We start from the raw sequence: 26388 nt of genomic DNA on the forward strand, positions 1-26388 counted from the left end.
TCTAACAAGCCGTCCTATACCTACGCCAACTCTTGCCTGGTCATTCTGCAGACCCTGTCTCATCAACCATGTGGTGCTATGCCAGCCCGCAATGCCCCATTCGTAGCATTTAATGATGCAGGACGGGGCAGTGCCCAACCGCGTTGACCATGACTTTGTTCACTTAATGATATGGCTGGAGAAGGAAAACACTTAAGTAGATAGCAATAAATACGATTAGATTGGTTAGATAAGGACCAGCCCGTGATCAGCAAGAGCTGGTCATGGGATCTCATAATACTGCAAGAAGGCTGATCATGCAAGCCTTGCGCTAGTCGTGCGAGCTTAGACCTGGTCGTGCGATGGGCCGAGATTCAGAAAATATCCCTCATAGGGCCCATTATCTAGGACGCTCCCTTATCCAATACTCTGATAGGCCCCTTACTCAATACTCCAACACTGCCCATCAAGTTGCATGAGTTATTGATGTTACTGATTGTCCTCCTTGATATTGCCACTACCCAATGTTTTTGCACTAATTTCTTCAACAAGTTGGAGGGATGTGGGTATAGTGCTAGCTCATGGCCTTCACTTGCTTCGGCTATTAAGGTGAGCTTTGTTCTCTACCTCACTATTGCTCTAATTTCTAAATATCAGAATTCAATTGAAGTTATATAGTTTTCCTTTTGAGTGAAATTGTTGATAGTCAGTGGGAACGTAATAATGGAAAATGTACCAGCATAAGAGGTTCTAAGGTGTTTATTGTGATTGACTTCATTCGATGTTCTGACATATACAAATGGATAGCTTTGAATGAGATTCAGTTATGGTTGACTCCCCCCCCCCCCCAACTTTTTCTATTGCACCACATCTACATATAAGGAGTTTACCTTTTGCATTGTCAAATTCTTTATTGCATAGAGTAATCCATATTTAACTATGTGCAGAAAAGATGTCTTGGTTAAAAATACCTGTTGTTTTCCCTTTTCTATTTTTTTTTCATTCCCCTTGTGTTGCAGCAAGCATCATTCAAACAATAGCTAAAATTGCTCCAAAATAAGGAACTACAACAAATTGGATTTTCTATGAGACTTCATTTAAGGTATGATGTGTTCTCTAGACATAATCAATTATGTTAAAATTTCTCCAACATTTCATGTATCATGTCGCGTATCATAGATGAGAAAATGGTAAGATAATTGAGATGGTTATTCAATTGTTAGGTCTTGAAGGGCAAGTAAGTAGGTGTGTGATTTTAGCCATTTATATAACATTCTTTTTAGGCGATAAATCTATTGCACTTGCAGTGTTGGGAGCCATGACCTCACACCAGTGCATGCAGTGGAGAAGAGCCAGATTGGGAGCGACCACGGGGGAGAAGGCGGAGGAGGAGATCATAGATGGCGTTGAGCAGTGGAGGAATGCATCTAAGGACATCATCATGTTGAGAGGTTCTATCACCATCGTTAGCGATTTCTTTGGTAAGCACGCACCACCTCCCTCTCCTAATTAGTTTGGTGCTCCCAAAAGGTGTTTGACAGAATGCTTTGGTTTGCATCGCAGGTTACACGTCGAACATGGACACTACATTGGTCAGGGAGGAGAATGACAGCTTCGATGTTAATTTGTTGCCGTGTATCAATGAGAATATTTGGGTTTTTTATTGATTCATTGATTGATTGATCGAGTTGTGTTTGGTGGATTTGGTCAAGTTACGTTTGGTGGGTGGTGGTTTCCAACATCTTGTATAACTGCACAATGTTCTAGGAGGAGAGCTTCATCAAGGTGAAGAAGTATTGGCTTACCATGCTACTCACACAGGACGAGGAGCCAACCTGACCTCCTAGCTCTCAGGTCTCCTCCCATCTGAGATCTGTCTCCCCCTTGGTTTGCTCGTGAATGTGTTCAGGTTTCTTTACTTTTCCGTGTCTGAATCTCTATTGTAGAGTGGTTGCGGGCTAGGAAGGTATGAAGGATCATGACTCGAGCAAGGCCACCTCCAAAGTGCTCGACCGGTGGAAATTCAACAACCTGCAAAAGACAGTGCTCGTGATCATGAGCAATGCCACCTCCAAGGTGCTCGAGCGGTGAAAATTCAACATCGATACTGACATCGAGGTCGCCGATAAGGGGTGTGTCAAGTTCACACACTCCTAAATATTCATCCTCCTTTCCCTGTTCAATCCAATCAAACTTGAATAGACCCGACATGCGCCACGATGAAGAACGAGTTGAGCGACCTCGACACCCGTGTGGTGGATCAAAGAGAGTATGAGAAGACGGGAGCATAGCGGATACTGGTTGGCATGAGCTCACACAGGCAGCAATGTGCTTTGTCAATGACGGTATTGAAGGTTTATCTAGCCCCTAAGTGTAGTTTTGGTAATTAATGGCAATACTTATGGACTAACAATTGTGTTGATAATTGTTAGTAGGTTGTTACATTGGTGATGCATGGACGATTGAGCATGGATTCCGTAAGGAATGTTGTAAGATAAAAAGAGATGCATCAAGATAAATGAGCTCTAAGTGATGCTCATGAGATAAAGAAGAAACTCAAGAAAATTGATGATAAGCGTGAAGGCTAAGTCACTTATGGAGATTATATAAGATTGTCAATTGAGTTTTATGAACTAACACGTGTGCTTTGTGCTTGAGAGTGAGTTGAGGTTAGGTTCCATACGAAGGCATGAGTTAAATTGAAATATTCAATATGGCAAGTTAGAAGAGCAATATCAAGACATACTTAGTGAACAACTTATACACTTGATGCTTATGGTTCATACCTTAATGGTAAACCAAATGAAGATGGCGCGAAGAGTGAAGTCTCCTATGTTTGGTGTGTGTGAAGCTATCAAGAGAGCTTCATTAAGTTTTCGAAGATTGAGTGAAGATCAAGATGGAAGCAAGGGTGATCATCATCATCAAGAGAAGAGAAATTGATGATGAACCTTGAAGAACTATGAGAAGCGTCGGAGCTTGGATGATGTGTTCGTCAAGTCCGAATGGGATTACTCAAGGCAAAAGTATAACTAAAATAGGTTTTCTAGTTTTACCGTCTCAAGAAATTTGGTGGGAGACCAGATTATAGGATCGATACTTGTACTATCAAGAGGGGCTGCCGAAAGCGTTGCTCGATTGTTGTATCGAGTGTTCAAACCATGTGCTTAGTACACGATAGGTTTATGTTGAGAGCTCATCTTACAAGTCTGAGGTATCTAAAAGGTGTTTTAGATTTAACCCTTTTTTGTTGTCGTTGATCTTAGTTAGGGATGAAAACAGATCGGATATGAATGGATAATGGTCATTTTGTATCCTTATCCATATTTTTAACTGGAAATGGAAAAGAATACGAAAATCTCGGATACAAAAATGAATACAAATAGTATCAGAAACAAATACAGTGCGAATACTAATCGAATATAAATATGGATCTGGATATCTATCAAATGATAAAGACCCCTTAATATGAAAATTCTAAGTAGTTAGGGCTGTGGTGGGCTATTGCCCTATTGGTGATGGTCATAGGCTTGCTCTTAAATGGGCTGGGTGAAAAACAGAAAACGGATATTATTCGTTTTGAATCTGATCGGATATTCGTTTCCATATCCTTATCCGGCCCAAATATCGTATATATTTCCTTATTCGTATTCAGATAAAAAATATTTGTATTTGTATCTGATCCGGTATTATCCGTATCCGTATCCGTATCCGGTAACGACTATCTGTATCTGTTTTTTCTAGTTAGGAGAGAAAAATATCCGCTCCATTTTCAACCCTAGTCTTAGTGGAAAAAGTGGTTGTGATCAAGACTTAGTAGTGTTTGACATGTTTCATGTGGTACCTAGTTTAATCTTAGAGGATTAAACTTTGTACAAGAGGTGAAAGTGTCCAAATCGACTTTCGGAGTGCTCCTAATTTTGATCCAATTTGGTTGAGATCATGTATTCATTAGAGATGTGTAGCCCCTCGAATAAGCTCTTCATAGAGTCCAAGATCATCGAAATCGGATATTGGGACCAAAAGTTATCGGCGTTTTTCAGAAGGTGAGTTACGCTGATTTCAAAAGTTCCATGTGATTTTGGATGTTCCAATGTGTCGGAACCTCCAATTTTTAGAAACACATGGTTCTCGGGTTTGAGTTGGTTTTTTGATTGGATGTTTCGATCCTAGCATAGGATGCTTCGATTTGTTGCTTTTACCAGATTTGACCTTCGGGATTCAAATGATCAGATGTTTCAATCTGGGGATCAAAAGTTCTAATTAGTGCAGGGTCTGTCCAACAGCTAGTCTTTCATAGTGGAGTATAAATACCCTTTTGCCTCCTTGCATGGGGCAAGTCTTTGAAGAGGTTTGAAGCTATTTTTTCTGGTGCTTGCAAAGGCTTGAGAGGTGTTGGAACTTAATGTTTCACCTTTGAATGTTGCCTTTCTCTCACTAGGATTGTTTTGTGACATCCAAAAACCTTTGTAGCTTAGTAAGTATAGAGAGGTGTGATACTTTGGTATCCAATGGTTAGCGTATTAGTTACATGTGTTTGAGCACTCAACGTTAATCATGTGTGTCACGTCCCAAATTCTCAATCACGCATTTAAGCAAAATCATGTTTCTTAAGCATTATACTTAATTTTGCGTAATGGTAATTCGGAGCGCTAATGCACTCCGTTAAAAAATCATTTGGATAAGAGAAAGAAAATTGGGGGAGAAAAAAATGAAAATTGCTTTGGAATTACCCATTTTCTCTAACACGTGGGCCCCACACCTCACCCACTCCCTCTCTCAAGTGGGCAACACCCCACCTATCCTCTCTCTCTCTCTCCTCTCCTCATTCCCCACATCCCCACCGAGCTGCAGCAGCAGCAGCTCCCCCTCTCACTCTCCCACTCAAGCTCACTCTCTCTTTTCTCCCAAAATCCGAGCTCAAGTGGAGGATTCAAAGTATGCATGTGGTACCATTGCATTCTCTAGCTCATGAGCTACTCATCTATCCAATCCATTTTCGTTTTCGTAGAAAAATCGAGTACTTCTTGAAGTTCTTGGCGTTCTTGAGCTTTTGGGAGCAAAAATAGGGTTTTGATCGAAAATGAGCTCTAGAGTTGTGTTGAGAGTTGATGAGTAAGTTCCAAGACCCTTGGACTGTCCCTAAGATGTTCCCTTTACGCTTGGGAAAGATCACAACTTGAATCAACCAAAAATCCACTCGATAACAGCTTTTCTGGGCTGGCCCGGATATTCCGGACTCACCCGGAGACTCCGGGTTCAGCAGAAATAGTCCGTTGAATTGTGTTCAAAATTGGTTAGGGTTTGTGGTGCGAGTTTGGTTTAGAATCTTTTGGATAGGGTATATGCATGTTTGTGTAGCACAGATTTGTAAAGTGAGTCAAATCACCCGAAGGGAAAAATCGTGAAGAACTCAAGTCTGTGTCACTCGGATAATCTGGTCAAACCCGAAGACTCCGGGTAGTTATGTGTTTGCGTAGCCGAGAGCTTCGTTCGGAACCTCACTCGGAGTGTTCGGCATATCCCGGATAGTCTGGACCAACCCGGAGGTTTCGGGTTAAGTTAGAGCAGTGGCTAACCGAGAGCCTTTACCGGAGGATGGCTCGGATATTTCGGATTCACCTGGATACTCCGGGCCAATCAAATAAAAAGGCAACAACCGAGGACCTCTTCTAGTGGGTCATCCGGAGGGTCCGAACCCGGATACTCCGAACCAATCTGGATACTCCGGATGGCTGTTGTTTTCCAATTTTCGTTTAGATTATTTAGAATTGCATTGATTCGCATATCTTATACCTTTAGCATGTTGTTAAGTATTGTGGCATGCCTCGCTGTATTCATTTATGCTCATCATTGCACGCGTTCTTGTTTAGCTAACAAGTAGCCGGAGCGGGAGGCGACCGTGGTCGAAGATAACTCCGATCTTCCGGATTTCGACGAGTGTTGCGTGGGTAACTATAGGTAGCTACCTGAGCAGAAAGGCAAGCATCTATCATATTGCACCTTTATCGAATTGAATGAAACTAAATATTGATAAACTATGCTTATGTATAGGTTTGCATGTATAGGGAGTCGATGTCGGGTTTTTATGGGTAGAACCTATGTTGATTGCATAATCCCTACCTTGAATTGTTCATCTATATTCTTGTAACCTTAGTAACGTGGTAGATGTCTAAGAGTCGATCGAAATACTTAGTAATGCATAGGTCCTCGGTAGAAGACGAGCGATGATTCAACCGTTGTTCGCGAGTTTAGGGCTTACTACTTGTTCACGTATATGGTTATGTGGATGTTGGTTGGATGAGTGGTGAGTACGAGATGAGATGTGGACGGTGTTAAGGATGACGTCTACCTCGAAAGAAAGTCTTGAGGGCAGTTCGGAAGAGGAACCTGGGCACCGTAGACCGTTTGCATCATTTAAGGCCGATCGTCGGGGTAGTTGGCTTTAGCACTTACCTTACTCACCACATGCCGATCTAATGGTAAGGCGAGCCGAATACCTTCCCAGCTATGGATTTGTGGGCCTAAATATCGACAGTGTGAGCGGGCGGTCTTGTAAGTGGTACTAGTTTGCTCCAGGAGTAGTTCTAGTACCGCCGCGCCGAGCGATGCATGATCCACACGGTTGGGGCTGGTTGGGAAAGGTTGTCACGAATACCCCTTGTGTGCACTTTAGCGGGTGGCACAAGCTGTATGGTCCTCGTGTCGTGTGGGTCCAGGAGTATCCCCTGTAGGGTGTATAAACAGTTCGAGCTGCCCTCTCGGTTATGAGCATGCTATTGTTTCATTTGCACCCGGTCGTAGAGTTCTCTTATGTGGTTGATGGTTCGGATATGTGGTTGTTGGTTCGGTTATTATGATGATGGATAAGTTGGTTCAGTTTTCTTATATGTTCAAGTACTTATGTTACAGTTATGTTGCAGTTTCATTTATGTTCAGTTGATTATTACAGGGTAGAATAGCATGTTTGGTTAAGTATAGGTGCTCACACATATGTGTCTAGGTTGCTTACCGCATATATTTTACTTAACCTTATGGTCTGTCCTTGCTAACAGCTCAATGCATAATCCTTGAAGTCGGATTATTATATATCCATATTGTGTAAGTCTTGTGAGTACCTTTGTACTCAGGGTGCTGCCCTTAAGTTATTGTCGAGGAAGAGGTTGTCTTTGGCTACTTCGTTCCTGCCGATCAGGGTGGTAGGCAAGAGTAGTGCATCCTACTCTGAAGTTGGCGTGTTGAGACGGTGTCTAAGGGCATGTGGCGCCGTTCTCTTTTGTTATTTATAAGTTTAACTTTCCGCTGCGTAGTTCTTTTGTAGTTAGGAATTGAGGGGTTTTATCTCCTCCTAGCTCGTTTTTGTTGTAAATTGTTGAGATCAGTTGAATGCTTAATACTTATAATATAAATATTTATTACCCGCTCTTTATTAAGCTATGTTGTGATGTATATGTTGGAAGGTATGTGTTCCGATCCTTGTGCACAAAACACGTGCCGGGACTACCGGAATGATATTCTGGTTAATCATCGAGATTGTGATTATGAATAATGATCATTCTAGTGATTAATTAGAATATTATTTAGATGGTTCCTCACAACGTGGTATCAGAGTTTGGTTTAATGAAGTAGCTTGGTTTATATATAAGCATTTTGATTGCTTTGTTTTATTATATAGGATACATAGAATTTTTGCGAGTGTTTTCAATGCAGGAATGGCTGGCTGTCGGACGTGATCTATTCTCTAATATCTAACCACAGAAATAGGACTTGATGCCCTCGCAGGTGAAAAAATATTATTTTTCTTAAATATTACAATAATGGAATATAAATGATCACAAAATAAGTCAATTACAAATATTACATCGTTCGTAGATACTCGAATATGTAAATTACAACAATCATGAATATGGAACAATGAAAAACAACACCAGAAATTTGAGAAAGAATCATAGAACAGCATAAGGTGTAGCTTTGTTGGCATACCGTAACACAAGTCATATTTATGAAACTATATTTAAAACTGATAAAGAGTACTATGATTTGTAATACTGAAAATCGAAGAGTATTTTCATGCACATCATCCAAGCATAGAAATGAAAATCCATAAAGTTGTACAACTTTCATATTGCTCTTGACTCCTCTATTGCAAAACCAAAATAAGAAATACGTACGAATCGATTTATAGCATCAAGATAAACGTGAAATGTGGCAAGAACGCAAGATTAAAGACTAAACTTCTGTTACATTGTTAGTTGACGATATCACTTCAAAACTCTGTTTTCCAAAATAGCTAGTGATCAGCACTGCATTGTGAATATTCTGCCTTAGCCATGGAATCTTCTGACAATAGGTCACATAAATTTGAATGAACTTCTGAAGACAATTCACTGCAAAAATAACAATATTCTGTCGCTGAGGGACTAAATGGATTGCAACATTATATCTTCAAAACAACAGTTATAAGACATGGTGAAGTAGCCCATCCCTGGACCTCAATTATACATAATACATATTTTCATTCCATCTATTACAAAGGAAATACAATGCAATAAACAATTGTTCCTACTTAGCAGAATGCATTTAACGTAAGTTTCCTGAACTCGTCTCCTAATGCAACTACTTCAGTGTTCAATTGGTCACCTCTACCGTCAAATCACTGCTCAACTTTGTATTTAGCTGCCTAACATCCTAGGCTATCAGAAGTAATACAATTAGCAAGTTTGGAGGAGCCATGTATGTGTCGTTTATATACCTGTTAAGAACAACCCACTTATGTGCTTCTAAGCTCATGAAAACCTATAAAAATGCAAGAAAAGAAGTTAAGCGGTTGGAATAAAAATGCAAGAAAGGAAGTTAAGCGGTTGGAGTTGATTGCTTGCAAGCAAAACAAAGGTTGATCATATTATTCTGGGAAACAACGTCAGATTTCTATCCATAGAAAAGAAATATTTAGAGATATATCATTTTTCTACCTTCTCACTGAACCGAATGAGCTAAACAACAAACAAGATTCCTGACAATAGTAGCAAAACAAGGACATCATTTTTCTACATGATTGTAGTATTCTACTGTAAGAAGACATATCATTTCTGTTTTATACAATGAGAATTGTGAAAGTAGTAGAAAAAATATTACTGACAGGTAGCAAGAAAGAAAATAACAAGTCCTCACATAGCACACAATTTACATTTGTAAAACATCCAAATAATAAACAAATTTGCATTTGCAAAACATCCATGTAATAACCAATCTAACAAACAACAATGATGACAGTTGCACCATGAGCTCATAGGAAAGAACATCAATCAATCATGTCCTCACAAAGTGCTACAATAGTGCTTCTACGACTAACTCGGGTAAGAAAGAGTTCTTTGTTGATTGGACAATATGAAGCATGAGCTCTTTGCTTGGCTAACTCTTAGCTCCCGCACATTGCGAGCAACTGACAAGTATCAGAATGGGCGTGTTAGATCTGAAATAGCTAGCTAGGAGGAGGAGCTTCAAAAAGGATTGTGCGTGTCAGATCTGAACTACAACAGAATTAAATCGGATTCATCAAAAGTAGGATGAAACTCACCTTGCCGATGAGGTCACGAGGAGAAGCTCTGTTTTCCAACGGCAGCGGCAAAATCGCCAGAGGAGAGGAGTCAGGCGGGGGCAAGGGCGTAGGGATCGAAAACAAATTTTATAGGACTTGATCCTACAAAAGATTCTCTCTTATGTAATGATACGTATCCACTCTCTTCTTTTTAACCCAACTATTAAAACATATAATGAATAATATAAATAAGATCTTACATGAATCTTTCTAAATAGCATCTTATAAAATTTGCTTATGCAGAGACCGAGGGCTGGAGTATTACGCCAGTGGCAGTTAGTATAATTACCCCGGGGAGTAAACTGACTCCGAATTTCCGGCCCGATCCAACTCAAGCCCAACCCAAACAAATTACAGTACCAAACTACATCAGCTCCCTCACGAAGAATCGACACGCCCTCGTCTCTTCTTCCACACCTCACCTCACCTGAGCTCTCGAGAGATCCCTACCAGTCCACCCTCGCCACCTCCACATCGATCTCGATCTCCTCCTCTTCGCCACCGCCACCTCCGCCGCCGCCGCGAGGTCGGTCTCTACCACCCTCCCCTCTCTCTCGTCTCACCCGCTCGATCCGGCCTCGGTTCCGCCCGCGTTTCCACTCGGCCCCCACTTCCCTGAGCTTTCCCTTCTAGGGTTTGCGTTTCCGGTCGAACCTTCCCTTCGCTGAGTTCGTCTACTAACACCCTGCTTGCTTGCGCTCCTAGGGCTCCGCGTCGTGCCCCCTTCCCGCAGCTCGGCCGGATCTCCCCTCGCGCAGCCCCCATTTCTGGACAAGCAGATGCCTTTTTTAATGCCGCGTAATCTCTATACACTCCGCTGGTGACCCTAGCTTGAGCCGCGGTCGATTATCCGCTCCAATATAACCTAAGAGGGGATGATATTGATGTTGTTGATCCGGAAAAAAGGGAGCCATTTTGTCTTGTTGTTTGTATACCTGTGTAGCAGTTCATGTAGGATTTGATCGTAGTCGTTAGGGGACTGCTTAGTGCAATCTACTAGCCCGAAAGACCAAACCGTTTGGCAGGTAATTCGGGGTGGGTCGAACAAGTGCTGGTCAAAAATGTCAAATATATAAAAAAAATGGAACTTTTATCACACTTTGCGACATATACGTGTATACCTCGATGAAGAAAAGGCGAATGGGGTGAAAAGGGGCCTTTTTTACCCTTGAAATTGCGTGACTTGTAATGTTCTGTTTTTAGGATAAACATGAGCGCTGCGATCAGTGTTGAGTACCATGCTTGGGGTACTCTGTACGGCTAAGAGTGTAAATAGCATTTTCAGTGCCTTGTACTGACCTTTTTTCCCTTTGTCTAGATATTCTAAGAAATGAAAGTTAATAGCCCCTCTGTGTGCGGGGTGTGTGTGTGTGCCTATTGAACGCATTTTATTCTCTTTGTATTGTTTTTTTTCAAAACCCTAACTTTGTGACCTTACTGGTGCAATGTTGCATTGTTGCTTGCTCTGCTGAGAAATGCATTATTTGTTAATAGATGCTTGATGTATGTGGAAAATTTATTTGTTCAATTTTTTCGTCCTTATGGTGTGTCATACATATTATCAATAGAATAGTGAACAAATTACTATCTTCAGATGCATGCCTGTAATAATTCACCGTATCTGTCTGTTTGCTTTGTACCTTTTCCCCTTCTTTCATTGTGTATTTTGTACTCCAGATTCAAACAAGTTTGCAAATCTCGAGTATTTGAAAATATACTGTCAAAAAGGTATTTGAACAAGTGCTGGTCAATATATCAAAAAAGGAACTTTTATCGTACTTTCTGACATATACTTGTATATCTCCATGAAGAAAAGGCGAAGGGGGCGAAAGAGACCTTTTTTACCCTTGAAGTTGTGTGACTTGTAATGTTCTGTTTGTAGGATCATTAATAGTAAACATGACTTCTGCTACAGTGTTGAGTGTCATGCTTGGAATATGCAGTGCACAACTAAGAGTGAAACATAGCATTTTTCCAGTGCCTTGTACTGAACTTTTTTCCCTTTGTCTGGATATCGCGTGCCTATTAAATGCATTTTATCTTTGTATTTTCTTCAAAACCCTACTTTTGTTACCTTACTGGTGGTACAATGTTGCATTGTTGCTTACTCTACCGAGAAATACGTGATTTGCTAACCACTGCTTGATGTATGTGTTGTTCAATTTTTTCGTCCTTATGGCGTGTCATGCATATATCTACAGAATAGTGAACACATTACTATTTTCAGATGTGTGCCTGTAACAATTCATTGTATCTGCCTGTTTCCTCTGTACCTTTTCCCCTTCTTTCGTTGTGTATTTTGTACTCCAAATCCAAACAAATTTGCAAATCACGATTATTTGAAAATCACTGTCAAAAAGGTATTTGAAAATATGTAAGTGTGAAATTTGAAGTTTTATAGTTCACTAGCAAACCAAAATTCATTCAGCATATCATATTGTCTGGACTTAGTATGCTTGGTAAGTTTTATCCAAAGGGCTAGGAAAAGTTAACCACAACAAATAGATTATTTTTGCTAGTACATCTTAGCTTAGTTTCATTTCTTATTAACTATTGGTACATTATTTTACAAATTTGTGCATCTCTTCAAGTTATATGTGCCTTCAATGATAGGCAGTGATTGTAGTGGTTAGAGCCATAGAGGTAGCTGGGCAGCTCCCCTTTGTGCTGGATGCTCCTTGTCCTGCTATGTTTGTCTAGTTGGCCAGAAGGAAGGGAAGGGGATTCAGGGAGACTTGACTTTGTTTCTTGCATCAATATTCAAAATTGCCTCCAGCCTTCCTATAAATAGTCTATCAGCCTAAAATTTAAAGTGACACGAACTTGTTCTAACAATCTCTGAATAGAATATCATATCCTTAACTGAATCTTGCTAGCCAAATGTGTAAGCTTTCTAACAGTTCAATCTGGTGCTAACAGAATATATTGCTTTCTAACGAAGTGCTGACACTGATAATATAGCCCAAGTATTCATCTCTAATGTTAAATTAGAATGCAAAATTTGCAATGAAATTTGTCGCCTAATGTGTACTTTATTTCTTTGCCATTACAGTTGCCTTGCACAATCAAGTTTTTGAAGAGATGGCGAGGTCACCAAGAGCCCAAAACCTCCCTGCTCGTCGACGTAGGTCAGCTTCTTGTGATGTACCCTCCTGCTGCTGGAAGGCAAGAGGAACAAACAAAGAAAATGATTTGACGTTGGCCTCTGAGAAAAAAGAATGGAAAAGTGCCACTTGCCCAGTTTGCTTGGAGCATCCACATGATGCTGTCCTCCTACTGTGTACTTCTCACCACAAGGGCTGCCGACCATATATGTGTGGTACCAACTACCATCACTCTAATTGCCTTGAACACTTTAAAGAAGCTTATGCCAAGGAGAAATTGGCCGGTGGTGTTTCAGCTGAGTCTGCACCTGACCTTTCATTATCCTCGAACACACAGCCAGTCAGCAAGCAGCCATGTGTGATGGAACTTGCATGCCCTCTCTGCCGTGGGGAGGTTAAGGGATGGACTGTGGTTGAACCAGCGCGTCAGTATCTCAATCGGAAGAGGAGAACCTGCATGCATGATGGCTGCTCCTTCATTGGCTCATATAAGGAACTTTGCAAGCATGTAAACTCCAAGCACCCTTCAGCAAAACCTCGTGAAGTTGATCCTGCAATTGCAGATGAGTGGAAGAAGTTTGAATGCGAGAGAGAGCGGCAGGATGCAATCAGCACTATCAGGGCCATGAACCCAGGAGCTGTGATCATGGGCGATTATGTCCTTGAGTTGAATGGTGGCAGGAACAACCGTTTGCACTCTGATGGAGACAACTTTGACTTGGAGGAAAGACTTAACTTCTTCACATCCTTAGATCGCACTTTGAATGAGAGGGTGGACTTCTACGAATCTTCAGATGGTAGTTTGGATGAGGGCTTTGACTTCTTGGCGTCCTTGTTTGCCCGTGGCAGGAGAATCTCTACTGGAGATTCATACAGCAGAGCTCATAGAAGACATAGGGAAAGGCCTAGGCATAATTACTCAACTAGTTCTGTTGATGCTTCTGATATTCAGCTTGATTCAGTTATCACTCAAAGGGGACAGCAGACTGGTGCTGTTCGGGCTATAGGCAGAACTTCACGGCGGCACCATCCTGTGGTGGCTCATATAAGGTCAACACGTGGCAGCTGAGAAATGAAATCACTCTGGGGTTTCTTCATGTTTTCCATCTGCAAGGGACGCAAAATAATATATTGTAGTAGCTGCCGCCTGGTAGTCAGAGGCCCAGCAGATTCTTCCTTTCCATTTGTCTCATCGCTGAGATAGCAACACTGGATATAGGTTGGATGGAGATCTCTGTTAAGCAGATGCTGATGCTTGTATGACGTGCTCTGCAATCTGCATACAGTTTAGGGCTAAAGCAGCGCTACGTTTCCGGTGCTGCCTTGCATGGGTTTTGTGAATGCCCTTATCTGAGCTTTCTTTCCCTTTCTGTTGATCAAAGCAAACTGCGAACAGGTAATTGTTTTGGCAGCAATTGCTGTTCCAAAGTTAAATATCAGTATCATGAACAAATCCAGCATACAAATTACTGCTTATGTTTGGTCTTTACGTAGTTTTGTATCAATGTGTTCTGGTGGATGGCATGGCTGAGTCGATTTGTGAGGTTTTTTAAACTTTATTAGCCATGAGCTTTTACTTATTTACCACGGCTGTTTGGTAAACTGGTGTTCCTTCTTGTATTGGCTGCATCATGCTCCAAGATTGTAATGCGTCTGATTGATTAATAAATCCCTCTTTCCCTCGCAAAAAAGAAAAAAAAATGAAGGGAACAGCACAGCCTTTTACTGTTTCAGTTGTCGCTTATGTAATTGGTTCGTTTAGTTATTTCTCTGCTTTCACAAAAGAAATGTCCTTTGCCCCTGGATGGTTTGATCATTCAGAATGCCACGATTACGCGCCTGTTCCTGGCACAGGGCTGCTCGGTTCAAGATATCAAGTCAATAAAACTCATAATTCATCACATCGACTTCCATATCTAAACGTGCAGGAAAATGGCAACAAAATAAGCATGTTTCTCTTACTTCTGCATGTACTTTTAAGGTGTCAAGTGTACCTTAGCAAAAATCTACATATTGGAATAGGACACAAAGTGAAATAAATAAAACTGGTTGAGTCACGAGGGTGTATGGATTTCTCAAATAAACCTGCACATGTAATAATTTCATTGTGTCATCAAAACAACCTGCACAGCTAATGTACTCATTATTCTCATCAAATGAATGCTACGCAAGCAGCACTCCATCAGAAACTCACTCTCTTTCTCCCAAAAAAAAAGTATAATCTCTACTACTTAAATTTAAGTACTAGTGATTTTCGTGTCCCTCCCTCTGTTCCTGACAAGTGGTCTCCTTTCTCGTCCGTTCGCATCGCGCCAGTCTACCCCGCCCGCGACCTCCGCGCTGCCACCCTCCGCCGCTCCGCGCCGCACTGGTGCGCTGCCGTCGTCGCCGCCTCCTTCTTTTCCCCGCCCTTCCGACACCGCCGCTGCCACTTCTGTTGCCCACCCGCTCCTGTAGCAGCCGCGCGTACCCCGAGGCCCCGCGCGAATGCCAAGGTCCGGGCGAAGCTCCTGGCGGAGGCGAAGCCCAGGGACCCCTGGCTCGCCTCCCTCTCGCTGCTCCCGGCAGACGATGGCGCCGCCGTTCGATCCCCTCCCCTGCAACTCCTCCGCTGCCTCCAGATCCCCCCTCGCCGCTCCACGCTCCGCTCCCACCGTCTCCCTCTCCCTCCCTCCAACACCTCCTTCATTCCGTCAAAACCACCGGCGTTCTCCCCACCGCTGCGATTTTTGAGCGGCGCTGGAGGTCTCCGTCCAGGTAACAACAGCGCGGCTCGTTCAATCAGCTCGGCGGAGTGAGTCGCGCTGGTTTCTTGATGGGGATCGATCATCGATGGCTTGTTCTGGCGTTGCAGGTGTGGTGTCCATGTCACTGGAGTTCAAAATCGAGTGAGCTAACATCGAGGAGGTCAAGTCCCCCAACAACACGAGCGTTGCTACCGTCGCCATCAAGAACGCCGACGCGTCGGTCTACAAGATCATCCACGGCTACCTCAAGCAGAAGAACACCTCCATCATCGGAGTCGTCGCCAATGTCGCCATGAAAGCGGCTTCCAATAAGTATACTACTAGTTTAACACAACGCTCAGTAATCAGTTTGTTTGTGCTAGATTCATGGGGGAAAAGAAAAAAAATCAACCAATTGCTTTGCGTGCTGTCCAAATTATCGAGGAAGATCTCTGATGTTTTCGACAGCTTACTTCAGCAGCAGCAGAGCAAGTGGGGAAATAAGACTGGGCCTTTGCCCTTGGGGATTTCATACTGTATTGCTTCCTGCAGCATGATATTGCTAAACAAGGTTGTTCTCTCCAGCTACAATTTCAGTGCCGGCATATCACTGATGTTATATCAGGTAACTGTTACATTTTATACTCGTCATTTCTAGAGTAATCATTATAATAGCAGTGTGGATTTGTTTACGCGACATTTGTTTGTTGTTCATCGCATAAACATGTGTATGCATATGTGATGCAATGTTATTGGCAAACTGTAACCATTGAGCTGATCAGGGTTCAAATTATTGTTCAGAACCTTATATCTGTAGTCATTGTTCTGGCACTTGAGTTCTTTTGTGTAATTTCAACGGAAAAACTCATATGAAAGTTGATTAAAGTTTGGATCCCTATGAATCTTATTTTCATTGGGATGCTCGTATCTGGAATATACAGATATTTCCTGCTTCACAATAATATGCATGATGATCAATTGATCAACCGAATCTGGATTAACCATGAACAGTGTGACAGTATTCCATCCTTTTCATATGTCAAGCCGTACATTTGTAGTCTGAAGTGAACTTTATCAGCGTGATATTCTTGGAATAGCACTGACTTTACCTTCTCTTTTTCTTTGCATTTGCCACTTTTCAGTTTGAAGTACATAAATGTTGCAATGGTGACGATATTAAAGAATATGACAAATATTATAACAACAATAGGGGATGTATATATTTTCAAAAAGGGTTAGAATAAAAAACTCTAGGCTGCATTGTTTCTGATGGTATGTCCATTTCTGTTTGGCATGCCCTTGTTTTACTCCCATGCATAATCTAATGACTAAATGACTTGGTTGTTCTCAATACAGACCAATAACTAAGTCATTTAGTCATTAAATGATGCATTAGAACAGCATGATTTGTTGACCTGAGCAGTGTACTTCTCTCTGTTGTTATTTGTTGACGTGATAAAACTATAAAAGGCATTTTATTTGAAAAGGAATTTGTATAGTATTTCGAATTCTCACTTTAAGAGAAAAGACGAAAGAAGTTAGCAAGACATTTGTCAAAGCTTTAAATCAATGTGCCCTGCAAAGCTATATAGCTTTTGTTTTATGGAGAATGGTATGTGTGAATGAAATAGTAAATAAATGATTGGGCAGGAAAGTTACAAAGAGGCTGTAGAAGAATTACCTAGCAAAGCAAAGTTTTTCTTTGGCGCTGTAGTTGAAACCTGGGATGCAGAATTCTATGTCAAAGTACAGGATAACATTAATCTTGACTAGGTATTTTTTCGTATTTCGTGTGTAGACTGATACACTTAGTGTTGATATCAGCTTTTGTACCGACTCATTGCAATATTCTATCAGCTGGGTTAATTGAAATGCTTGAAGGCCGTCGAGGTAACCAGGGATTGTACATGGGTTGTATAAAATCAGGAGTTGTCGTAAGGGAAGAGTATGTGCTTTCCCTCACATTGTCATTAGGTCTATGTTGATTAGCTAAATGTACTGATCAGAGAATTAACATGTAATTGAATTTGTACTGATCAGATAATCACTCCTAGATCTACAATATCTATGTATGTACTTGATGTATCTTGTATAAATTTTGTTTTCGTTGTAACGTACGAGTACTCAACTAGTGTAAAGAAAAAGCAAATACTGCTCCATCAGAATGGTTACACTGCTCTCATGTGGACCATGGACGAAGTGGTAGTGTACTGTTACTGTTACTGAAGTATCTGCACTCAATTTGTACATCCAATAATAGGCTCTTCGGCAGAGAGAGCTGGCCACCCTTCAGGAAATCCCGACCGTCTTCCCGAGCAGCCACATGACGAGCGAGAACTCGATCATGAACAGCGCGTGGAGCCACGCCCGGTCCACGACGAAGCCGTACACCGTGATGCCGGCCCGGTTGTTCTCCAGGTACGTCACTGAAAAAAGCATCAGCCATCAGCGTACGGCAAAACAAAGCTGCTCATGATCGAGAGCAATGGATGCGCTGCGATGCTGTGTGGACTGTGTGCTTACCCAGCGCCTGCCTCTTCTGGAAGCAGATGTCGTTGGCCAGGAACGGGACGTACTTGGGGTCGTCGAGGGAGGAGGTCTCGCTCCTTCTGTCGTCGTCGTCGCTGCCGGACTCGTCGCCGGGGGCCAGCCGGTACGCGTTCGCGGGCGCCAGGTACCCGGCGGTGGGCGGCAGGTCCGGGTCGGGGTTCTCCTGGTCGTTGTCGAAGGCGTGGACGGTGGCGTCGGCGTGCCACGCCGCGGCCACGCTCGTCATCGCCTGCGTCTTGTGCGTGATCTTGGCCGCGCTGTAGAGGCACACCAGCAGCCCCGCCACGAGGCTGATCGAGCAGAGCTGCGGAGGTTGCGCAAGACAACGATTAACTACTGAGGCAGACATTTACATGCAACAAACTATTAAAAAAATATCTTTCTCTACTACTTATAAAATACCAAGTGATTCCCGAAGCCTTCGACCCCTCCCACATTCTACCACCGAGCGCCTCCCGCACCATCGGTGTCTTGCCTCCGCTCGACTTAGGCCACCGCTCGACTGGGCTGCCCACCTGCCGAGCCAGCACAACAGAAGTGCGCACGACACAGCCGAACGCGCCTTGGACCGTGTTGCCGCCCGGTCGACTAGACCCGGTCTCGGAATTTTTGTTTACATTTTTTTCTTTAATATTTGCAAGAATACACGTCTGTTTAGAACAAATCACACAAATAGGCTATCGTCATCTGTCCATCGGACGAAATCAAATCATCAGACGATGAACAAGCGACATCTTATGAGTCCTGTCTATCAGATAATAAAAAACCAGTGAACATACTAGCCTCACAAGATCTCGTCCGTAGTGAACGAGAATTTTATTCTTGTGGACTCCATATATTCACTGGTTTTTATTACCTGATAAGTAGAGCTTATAAGGTGTCGTTTGTTCATCGGGCGAGAGTTTGATCTCGTCCTATAGACGGATGACAAAAGCTTATTTCTACGATTTTTTTAAATGAACGTATATTTTACAAATATTAAAAATATATATAAAAAAAATTCTGCGGTCACGCTCGTGCCACCGAACCTCCACGCGGATCTGGCTGAATCCCCCTACTACTGTCAAGCCGCGTGCCACTCAGACCACGCCTGAGCTGTTGCCAGCCCAAGTGCGTCACCCACATGGGCCAACAGCAGCCTCAGGTCGACAACACACTAGGCAAACACAGTACTGTATACTGTAGCATATCCGTTTCCTTTATTCCAACGCGCACACATTCATGCTCTACAAAATAAATTCCTTTGCGCCGTAGCATCTCGTGATTTAATCTATCTCTATCACGCTATGGTCAGTTTAGCAGAACTCTTATAGCAGTTTTTCAGTTAGAATTAAAGGAAGCTCGGCTAAATAGCAGCTTTTAACTTTTTAGCTCTCTAAGTAGAATCTGTTGAAGTGATTTTCTAAAATGAACTAGAAATTAGGAAGTTAGAAAAAAATAATTTATTCTGATTCACTTCTTATACAGAATTATTTTCTCTATATATTTTATTTTAGAGAATTAAAAAAGAACAGAATCACTTTCAAAAACTTTACCAAATAGACACTCTCACTCTTACATCTCTCAACGATGACGGTGCATAAGGGGATCGGTGGGAATGAAGTTGGAGGACGACGGGCAGCTTCGGCAATGACAGATATGCCCGATCTGCTCCGGTGGCCCTCCATCAGGCGGCGGACCGGCATGGTGGATATGGAGCCGTGGTATTGGCCTGACGAGCCTCGAGTTTCTGCCACGCCCAATATAGTGATGCTATGCCGACACTCTTAACAGCTGTAATCCTCACACAACCTGGATTGGGCATTGGGCATTCCTTGTACCATACAACTGATATAACCGAATAGATCTTGTAGTACAAAACTTGACATGACAGTTCTGTTTACCACTCTCCTGTATCGTCACAATTCCAACTTTGCCGATTTGCATTATCCATTTCCACCTAAAGTTCCTTGCTTTGAGGAATTTTTGGAGTAACAAATATGTTTTGCACTCCGTAGTTTCTTGAAAAATAAACTCGCATATTGATCAATACGTTCCGACTGATCAATTATTCAGGAGTCATAACGTCTCTCCAACCTTAAGCGACGCATGTTTATGTTCCTCGCTTAGCTCCATCTAATTTTAAGGGCTTATTCCGATAGGTAGGAATTAGATGCGGCTTCTTCAGATTTGTAAAAGACTTGGAATAACTGCATTATTCTTATGTCCACCTTGAATTATAAATGCACAAAGCATAAAACTTTATTGTATTTAATCTCGGATTTTGAAGGGAATAAACTACCTGAAGAAATATAATCTGAAGACTGTAGGAAGAAATAGCGTGGAGAGCGTGTTTACTCACCACGAGCTCGCCGGCGGTGGCAAGGTTGACGGTGGCGTGCGGCCTCGTTGTGGCGAGCAGCGTGGCGAACTGGCAGGCGGAGACGAGCACGAGGCTGCAGACTATGAACTTCCGGTATCGGTGGCTGATCTTTCTGAGCTGTTCCCTGATCCGGCGGTGGTGCTGAAGCACGGTGGCGACGTCGGCGAACCTGCCGAACTCCCGCGCGAACCCGACCATCCGCAGTATCTGCAGGTAGCAGATGACCCGGAAGAGCACGCAGACCATGAAGAAGAGCGCGGTGCAGTACACCCACGAGGCGATCTCGACGGCGCAGGCCACGGCGGCCCACCACGGCGAGCGGAAGGACGGCGCCGCGGCGCAGTACCAGTAGACCTTGTACGCGGTGTCGGCGAGGGAGCAGGGGAATGCGAAGCAGGCGAGGACGCGGAAGGAGCGCGCGAGCTGCGCGCTGTACCCGGCCTGGACGTCCTCGGAGTCGCGGCGGAGGCTGTCGAGGTATAGCAGGCGCCGGAGCCCGCCGGCGCGGCGGAGGAGGTCGGCGAGGGTGAGGTAGGCGAGGGACGCGGCCAGGGTGAGGAAGACCTGGACCTGACCGTCGAAGGGCCTGGGAGTCGCGGATCCCGGCGTTGCGAGGCGGACGGCCGAGGGCACGACGACGGCGAGGAGGAGGAACACCGCCCACGACGCCGCCGAGCTCGGCCTGGAGGAGTGGTCGACGCACAGCCAGCCGAGGCAGGCGCGGAAGCTGCGGAGCTCGTCGTGCGCGTGCGAAGTGCACCGCGCGTACCGGGCCGCGGTGGCTGATTTTCCCGTAGGCGGCAGGAGCGGCGACGCCGACGACGCGTCCGCCATCGCTGTGCGCTCTCGCTTTCTTGGATGGCCTTGGGTGTCGGGAGGGGAGCGAGAGTGGAGGGGGAGTGGGGTGAGGTGGCTCTGTCTGTCTCGTAAGGAGACAGGGGGAGATGCGCGCGGCGCAATGCACGGCTGGGATTTCGCGATTATATTTGTCTCTGGTGTCAACCAGCCGATTTCAAGCTATCGGGATCCTCTGCAGTTGCTAATGTATAGCAATGTAGCATCAGACTTATTTTACTGTATAAATAGTGATCCTTTGCATTAATTTATTATTAGTGCAGAGGATTCAGATCCGATTTCAAGAAACCGGCGTCTCGAGCTTGGTTTGATAGAAATTTAAGTTAAGTGGATTCTAGTTAAAGATTTAGTGGAGTCTATAACTATGTTTAAACTTAATTTATTAGGGTTTCAAATCGAGTTTAGAGTGAGTCGAATTTGAATAGCTTATGAGTTTTGAATTTTTTTATAATCTTATTTATAATCACATAGTCTTGAGGTTAGACAATTGAATTTTAGATTAGATGACGAGATTAAAAAAATAAATTTGGCTAAATTAAATGGACACCGATTTTATCTTAACAGATATCAATTGAAGTTAGCCGATCTTTTTGAGCTTTTTGAGCTGGAGCTCGATAAACTCATGAGCTTGTTAAGATGACAAGCTAAACTAAACTTGTTAAAATCTCAAACTAAATTCGAATCAAATTTATAATAAGGTAAGTTCGAATAACTTGTAAGACTTCAGCATTTTTTCACAGCCCTATCTGGGATCTGCTGGTGCGATTATATGGCGGAAGGTTTGTGACAGGTGAGACAGGGTAGCTGTCTTGCTGTGACAGGCGTGCGAGTATCATGTACAGAGCAGTTTTTATTTTTATTACAAGATACGCACACATAGAATTCGAGATGATTAAATGCCCTTTCTGGAAAACGGAACTTAGGCTTTTTCCCCTTGAAATTATGGCATTTCATGAATTTTTGGGACTGGACTCAAGCATTGCAAACTAAATCTTACTAACGTCTTTGAAAAACAGAAACAAGATCTTACTAGCGCGTGCAAAAAGCTAGGTCGGTGATGTACTCCCTTCAGCCACATCAAGTGAAGTCATAGGCATGACACTGTCTCTAAAATATGTATGGATCCTATTATGATTTATTTATAAAGTATAGTAAAACTAAATAATACAAAATTACTATTCAAGACAGATCTATTCACAACCGTTATTGAATGTTCAATCTCGATATGGAAAAAGATTTGATGGTCCAAGATTAGATAGTTTGACTGCACGAAACATATAACATCACTTATTCGAGACTCAAGGGATTATTTGGTGGAGAGAGCTAAGGAGAGCCTTAAAGACCAAGGTAATTGGCAATTTAGAAGCTTTTATTCCAATATTGATAGAGAAACACCCCCTATCGATTTTAATCAAGCCAATGACGATCTAGTAGCGATGGTTTCCCAAAAGTCAAGATCTTGCACTGATTTGAACAAAACCTTGCAACTAGGAAATCAATGTCAACTATCAAGGCATTAAGGCAAACTTTAGACATAACAAGGTGAACTCAGTAACAGGTTGAACACTTCAGCACTTACTCTAATCAGTGTTCATACAATCATAGCCATTAGTTTCCGTCGGCAGGCCCACCCTTTTTTTTTTCTATCTCCATCACCAAGTAGATTGATGTATCCCCTCATTTATTGTTCTATGTGATCAGTCAATTTCGAATTTGGGAGAGGGAGGGGGTCTACTCATTCGTATCAGACTGCTCATTATTGACATTATTGTTCTTTTCTAAACACGCAGGAGATCAGCTGTGCGTCAATATATTAAGCAAGAAAAATAGAGCTTTACAATCATGCTCGGAAACTAGAGGACTATTAACACATTATTGAAATAGAAGTACATGCAATACAAGTGCACGACAATATATGGCGATGTAATGGAGTAATGACTAATGAATACTACATCTCAAAGCAACATGGATGATACATATGGTTGGAATTGACAATACCACATGATAGGCTTGTTTGTGAGGTGTCATACCTTCTTTCAGATGGGATGGCAATCTCAAATGGAGGTGCCTTCACTTGGCCAATGCTCTTATTAGCAATCATTGGTCTTCCATGCTTTATCTACCGTTAGGTTGAATAGTACTACATCAGTTCTAAAATAAATATTGTTTAAGGATGTGTAAAGTCAAATTTTAGAAACTATGATCATTAATATACTAAAAGATATTAAGATATTAAGATTTGTCATATGAAAAGATTACTAATAGATTCGTCATGGAAAATCTTTCAAATGGTTATACTTTTTGTAACTTTCAATTACAAATGCTTGAAAAACAGCAATGATCAAAGACATACATTAGAAACCATATCGATATTCTAAACGACAAGTAAAAAAATAGAGATAGTATTGCGACAACCAAATACAGTTTTTCAATCATATATTTGAGTGGGAATGTTGCTTGTTTCAGGGAAACAAATAGTCGGAATAAAGGGAGAAAAAATAACGAATTTATTCTTTTTGGTTCTTTAAGAGGAGAAATTGAGGAAGAATTAATTAACTAAAGTTAGCTAAAGAAACCACTAGTCCAACCGGCAAAACACCTAATATCTCTGGTGGCAGACAATCCCTCCTCGGATATTATATAAAAAAATCATAAGTGATGAGTGATAATTATCATACGTGTTGAGTTCTATACTTATCATCTTAAATACGTCATTGATAACTAGTCATAAATAACAGGTAATAACCAGTCACTAATGAAAACATTAGTGATGTGCCACAATTCTGACCCGTCACTTATGACTAATGAACATTTTTTTTTTACGAAAAAAGTCAAAAAAATATATTTTTCACCCAAGCCATCCTAATGTAGCTATCACCACTCCCCACATGTCATATGCTATTTTCACACTATTTTTAAACTCTGCGTTTCGTAGGAATCGAACCCGCGTCGCATGTGTTGCCCCTTACCACCTCACCCTCATGTGTGTTCTAAAGTAAGTCGAATATTTTTATCTTTTTAATATTTTTTGCTGAATGTCATAACTGACAGGTCATAACCGTGATCTGTTACTTATGACTGTTTGTCGGTGTATCGGGAACCAGGGGTCCCTAAGTCCCGAGACCGAGCCGGCTATCCGCCACGCGTCACCATCCCGCGAGGTCTGCCCTGCGAGATAAAAAGAAGCTAAGTCCCGGGAGAAGGTGCTCGGGACCGCCGCCTCTGGTTCCCGAGCACCCCGGTTCCCCGATGATCCGCAGAGTCCAAGTACCAGGAAGGAAGTACTCGGGAGAGAGTGCTCGGGGCTGCACGTGGCAGCCCCCGAGGACTCGGTTCCCCGAAGGTTTCCCCCAGTACTCGGGAGAGAGTGCCCGGGGCTGCACGTGGCAGCCCCCGAGGACTCGGTTCCCCGAAGGTCTCACCAGAGTGCTCGAGAGAGAGTGCTCGAGGCTGCACGTGGCAGCCCCCGAGGACTCGGTTCCCCGAAGGTTTCCCCCAGTACTCGGGAGAGAGTGCTCGGGGCTGCACGTGGCAGCCCCCGAGGACTCGGTTCCCCGAAGGTCTCACCATAGTGCTCGGGAGAGAGTGCTCGGGGCTGCACGTGGCAGCCCCCGAGGACTCGGTTCCCCGAAGGTCTCACCAGAGTGCTCGGGAGAGAGTGCTCGAGGCTGCACGTGGCAGCCCCCGAGGACTCGGTTCCCCGAAGGTCTCACCAGAGTGCTCGGGAGAGAGTGCTCGAGGCTGCACGTGGCAGCCCCCGAGGACTCGGTTCCCCGAAGGTTCGCGCAAGATCGTTCGACGACCCAAAGGGTCCCCTCGCCGGGGTGTCAGCCAGTCAAAGACATGAATGCCGCATTTAATAGGCACGTGCGGCCTGACATCCTGACATCCTCAGCTGCCCACGCCCTAGTGTCAGACCCTGCCATGCTCTGGCAGGGGGGCGTGGATCCATTTAATGCACGGGTCCCGTCCCGTTTCACCCGGGTGCCTCAGGATAACGTTGCCAGAATCGAAGCGCTCCGCCTGCCACCCTACCCCGGCAGAAGAACAAGACAGGGTGGGCGCACCGGGCACCTCTGCGGCTGCCCGGTGGGCCCCCTTAATGGTGCCGGAGGACCTCCACAGTGGCGGGTGGTCGGATACACGCCGCAATCTTCCACCGCCCCTGTCACTTCGCCGAGGCGGAATGATGACGCCTTTCTCCGTGGCACCTTGGCACGTGCGCCCCCTCTTTTCCATTCAGGATAGGTCGAGGTCGGCGCGCCTATAAAAGGAAATGATGGAGAATACATAAAAAAAAACCCCGACAACGCTCACGCTCCCGACTCATCCTTGAAGAATTCCGCCTCAGATTCGGAAGCCCTCAAGAAGCACCCGAAGCCCAGATCAAAAGACGAAGAACCTCACGAACAAGCTCAAGCCAAGCTAGAACACGAGAGCCTCAAGCTCTCTGTAGACAGCTCACCCCTGTAACCAGATACATCCTTGAAGAATTCCCTTCAAAGATAGATATAGCACTCACACAGGAGTAGGGTGTTACGCCTCCGTGCGGTCCGAACCTGTTTAAACCCCGGTGTACCCATCCTTCTCCCACCAGCCGCTGCATTTATTTCCGCTCCCATTTTATTTCCCAGACAAGCTCGTTCAGGATCATCCCCCCGGCCGAATCTCTAAAAAGGGGTCTCTCGGGATCCCTGCGACAGGAGTTCATCCTCCGACACTGTTTTTTGTCGAATTATAATTTGATAGGTGACTTAGAGAAACTTTCGGTAAAATAGACATAACTTTTGCATATGGATTCTAGTTTTGATATTTTTTTTGACTCTTCAGATATCTACAGAAAAAGTTACATCTGTTTCTCCCCTACTTCGTCAGATTCGCCTAATTTTTTGATGCCAAAAACGGTCTAGAAGATTGAGTTCTTGCCCCCTGATGTTTCTGTACTATTTTCAAAACACATGTTTGTGTCCATAGCCGTCACCCCTTACATCAAACTTGAGCAAAAATATATAATAGTTCATATTCTAGTACTACTGAGATGAGAAAAAATAAGAAAAAATAAAAAAATTATAGCATCATGTTAGATACATATTTACTATATAAACAAAAAATTAAGTAAGTTGCGATAGAAAACTGATTAACTAATACATCTAATGATTGATTAATTAAATTTTTTTCAGGTGTTCTGTTTCATCAAATTAGTTATTAGTAATG

General features: G+C 43.3%; 3 protein-coding genes across 3 annotated transcripts; 2 read left to right on the forward strand and 1 right to left on the reverse strand.

Moving 5' to 3' along the window:
- The first annotated feature begins 9948 nt into the window (after positions 1–9948).
- Positions 9949–14411, forward strand: LOC133921924 (uncharacterized). Its single transcript, XM_062367026.1, has 2 exons — positions 9949–10103; positions 12630–14411. The coding sequence occupies exon 2, from the start codon at positions 12659–12661 to the stop codon at positions 13748–13750; it is 1092 nt and encodes a 363-aa protein (XP_062223010.1). The 5' UTR covers positions 9949–10103; positions 12630–12658; the 3' UTR covers positions 13751–14411.
- A 426-nt stretch (positions 14412–14837) lies between these two features.
- Positions 14838–16320, forward strand: LOC133923021 (uncharacterized). The gene is made up of 2 exons (XM_062368495.1): positions 14838–15438; positions 15536–16320. Exons 1-2 carry the CDS (start codon positions 14838–14840, stop codon positions 15571–15573), a joined length of 639 nt encoding a protein of 212 aa, XP_062224479.1. The 3' UTR covers positions 15574–16320.
- A 1221-nt stretch (positions 16321–17541) lies between these two features.
- LOC133921923 (uncharacterized) lies at positions 17542–21282 on the reverse strand. Its single transcript, XM_062367025.1, has 3 exons — positions 20299–21282; positions 17931–18261; positions 17542–17833 (listed from the first exon to the last, which is right to left on the reverse strand). Exons 1-3 carry the CDS (start codon positions 21151–21153, stop codon positions 17697–17699), a joined length of 1323 nt encoding a protein of 440 aa, XP_062223009.1. The 5' UTR covers positions 21154–21282; the 3' UTR covers positions 17542–17696.
- Between the last annotated feature and the right edge of the window lie 5106 nt (positions 21283–26388).

This window comes from Phragmites australis, chromosome 6 (assembly GCF_958298935.1).
Source record: "Phragmites australis chromosome 6, lpPhrAust1.1, whole genome shotgun sequence".
NCBI classification, from domain to species: Eukaryota; Viridiplantae; Streptophyta; class Magnoliopsida; order Poales; family Poaceae; genus Phragmites; species Phragmites australis.

Bases quoted from the DNA above. Each gene is read 5' to 3' on its own strand.
- LOC133921923 (XM_062367025.1), bottom strand. From the start codon at position 21,153: ATGGCGGACGCGTCGTCGGCGTCGCCGCTCCTGCCGCCTACGGGAAAA. The intron at 18,262-20,298 runs GTGAGTAAACAC...CAACCTCCGCAG, and splicing joins CCACCGCCGGCGAGCTCGTG to CTCTGCTCGATCAGCCTCGT. The intron at 17,834-17,930 runs GTAAGCACACAG...TGCTTTTTTCAG, and splicing joins CCAGAAGAGGCAGGCGCTGG to TGACGTACCTGGAGAACAAC.
- LOC133921924 (XM_062367026.1), top strand. From the start codon at position 12,659: ATGGCGAGGTCACCAAGAGCCCAAAACCTCCCTGCTCGTCGACGTAGG.
- LOC133923021 (XM_062368495.1), top strand. From the start codon at position 14,838: ATGAATGCTACGCAAGCAGCACTCCATCAGAAACTCACTCTCTTTCTC. The intron at 15,439-15,535 runs GTAACAACAGCG...CTGGCGTTGCAG, and splicing joins CGCTGGAGGTCTCCGTCCAG to GTGTGGTGTCCATGTCACTG.